The sequence below is a fragment of the Brassica oleracea genome, chromosome C6 (assembly GCF_000695525.1).
Source record: "Brassica oleracea var. oleracea cultivar TO1000 chromosome C6, BOL, whole genome shotgun sequence".
NCBI lineage: Eukaryota > Viridiplantae > Streptophyta > Magnoliopsida > Brassicales > Brassicaceae > Brassica > Brassica oleracea.
Window position 1 is genome coordinate 16,332,405 of NC_027753.1, and position 2,159 is coordinate 16,334,563.

General features: G+C 48.2%; 1 protein-coding gene across 1 annotated transcript; it reads right to left on the reverse strand.

The window, feature by feature from the left end:
- Positions 1-746, reverse strand: LOC106297590. Its single transcript, XM_013733798.1, has 2 exons — positions 363-746; positions 1-258 (listed from the first exon to the last, which is right to left on the reverse strand). The coding sequence occupies exons 1-2, from the start codon at positions 744-746 to the stop codon at positions 1-3; spliced, it is 642 nt and encodes a 213-aa protein (XP_013589252.1).
- Positions 747-2,159: the final 1,413 nt, after the last annotated feature.

A 2,159-nucleotide genomic window follows, 5' to 3' on the forward strand; every position in this document is an offset into this window, starting at 1 on the left:
TCACCCAGCAGACCCATGGAAATATGGTTTCCTAGTGGGGGAAGATTGCTGAGTGGTGATGTCGCAAGAAAGGCTGACACGAATGATGGCATAGATGTTGGATTGAAGTACTGCTTCCAAATGTTCTGAGACCAGATCTGTTACGAGAAGCTGCAGTGGATGAAGAGGTGCTCGGCTGTTTCCAGTTCTCCACAATGTCGGCAGGTGATATGATTGAGCAGCCCTCGCTTTGCTAGATTTTCTCCTAGAGGAAGAGCTCTGTGCGTAATCTTCCATAAGAAGAGCTGTATCTTAGGAGAGACTTTGGCGGTCCAGATTGCCTTGCATAGGGTATGTTCCTCTACTCTCTGGGCTTCTGTTACCTCCCTGATCTCGGCGTTTCTCAGGGTCGTAGCTACATAGTACCCTGATTTAACAGAGTATGTCCCTGATTTTGTTGCTAGCCAAGCGAATGAATCCGGTGCTCCTGTAATGCTGGGTCGGAGACGTAGGATCTGAGGGAGTAAATGTGGTGGCGAGGTTATGATTCTCGGGATGTTCCAATCCCCGCTTCCTCTGCAGATCAGATCAGAGACGAACAGGTCTTGATCTCTCTCGGTCGCGGGTCCCATAGGGGTACTTGGGTGTTCTGTACTCAGCCAAGGGTCTTTCCATACCCTGGTATCGTCACCATTACCAATGACCTTGCCCAGATTAGTGATCAATAGATATCTACCCGCAAGAATGCCCCTCCACCCATGTGACATCGTTTTTGTCTCTTAGACCTAAAGAAGCTGAGCAGAGCCGCAATATTTCCTTTTCAAGACCCAAACCAGTAAGCAATCAGGTTTAGTGATGATCCACCACGCTTGTTTCACAAGAAGAGCAGTGTTGAAAGCCTGAATGTCGCGAATGCCCAAACCTCCCAGCGCTTTTGGCTTGGTAAGTTTGCTCCAAGCTACCATGCACATCTTTTTCTTCTCCAGGGAAGAATCCCACCAAATCTGGTCAAAGTAGACTGAATGCGGATGCAGAGACTGATCGGGAGAAGGAAAAAAGTCATTGCATGGGAGGGAACTGCTGAAAGAACTGACTTTAGCATAACGAGCTTCCCCGCACTTGAGAGATGCCTCGACGACCAGGACGCAGCTTTCACCCTGATACGATCAACAATGCTAGTGAAGAGATCCTTTTTGCACCGTCTGAAGTGTTCAGGGAGACTCAAGTACTTGCCCGTTCCTCCCTCTTTCTCTATCCCGAAGGACAATTTAACACGTCGCCGTATTGCCTGTGGGTCTTTGCGGAGAAGGAAATGGAGGACTTTGATGCGTTAATTAGCTAACCGGACGACATTTTATACTTCTAAAGAATGTCCATAAGTGTCGAGCAACTTTCCTCATCAGTATTGAGGAAGAACATGGTGTCGTCTGCAAACAGCAAATGGTTTAGCCGAGGGGCAGACGTGGCCACTCCAAGACCGGCTAGATGTCCACTGCGCTGTGCTCGTTTGCATAGACCCGAGAGAACATCTCCACAGAGAATAAAGATGCACAGAGAGAGCGGGTCGCCTTGTCGTATGCCTCTAGTTGGTAAAACTCTCCCATGAACAGAATCGTTAACCAAGAAGGAGTATGTTACCGATGATATGCATTGCATGATCAGATGCACTAGACCAGTCGCAAAGCCGAACCAAAGCAAGACCGTCTCGATGAACTTCCATTCAAGGCGATCATATGCTTTTCTCATATCGGTTTTCACCGCCATGGAGCAATTGATCACCGCCTCTGATGCCTTGAGGGTATGAATGATCTCATGTGTAGTCAATACGTTTTCGAAGATGGCTCGACCAGGGAAAAACGCTGATTGGGTCTCCGAGATAATGTCCTGTAGAGTCGGTTTGAGGCGTAGAGATAAAATCTTCGTGATGACTTTGTATGAAACGTTACACAAGGCGACCGGCCTGTAATCAGCCACCACTTTCGCACTAGTCAACTTCGGGATCAGCCTAATGTATGTAGTGTTTGTCGCGGCTGGCATAATACCTGTACGGAAGAACGCTTGCACCTCCAAGACCAGGGAGGGGCCAATAGTACTCTAGTTGGAGTGTAAGAAGCTCGCGGTAAAACCATCCGGACATGGCGCCTTGTCCGGATGTATTAGAAACAAAGCTTGTTTGATTT

Bases quoted from the DNA above. Each gene is read 5' to 3' on its own strand.
- LOC106297590 (XM_013733798.1), bottom strand. From the start codon at position 746: ATGTCACATGGGTGGAGGGGCATTCTTGCGGGTAGATATCTATTGATC. The intron at 259-362 runs GTAACAGAAGCC...GATTACGCACAG, and splicing joins GAAACGCCGAGATCAGGGAG to AGCTCTTCCTCTAGGAGAAA.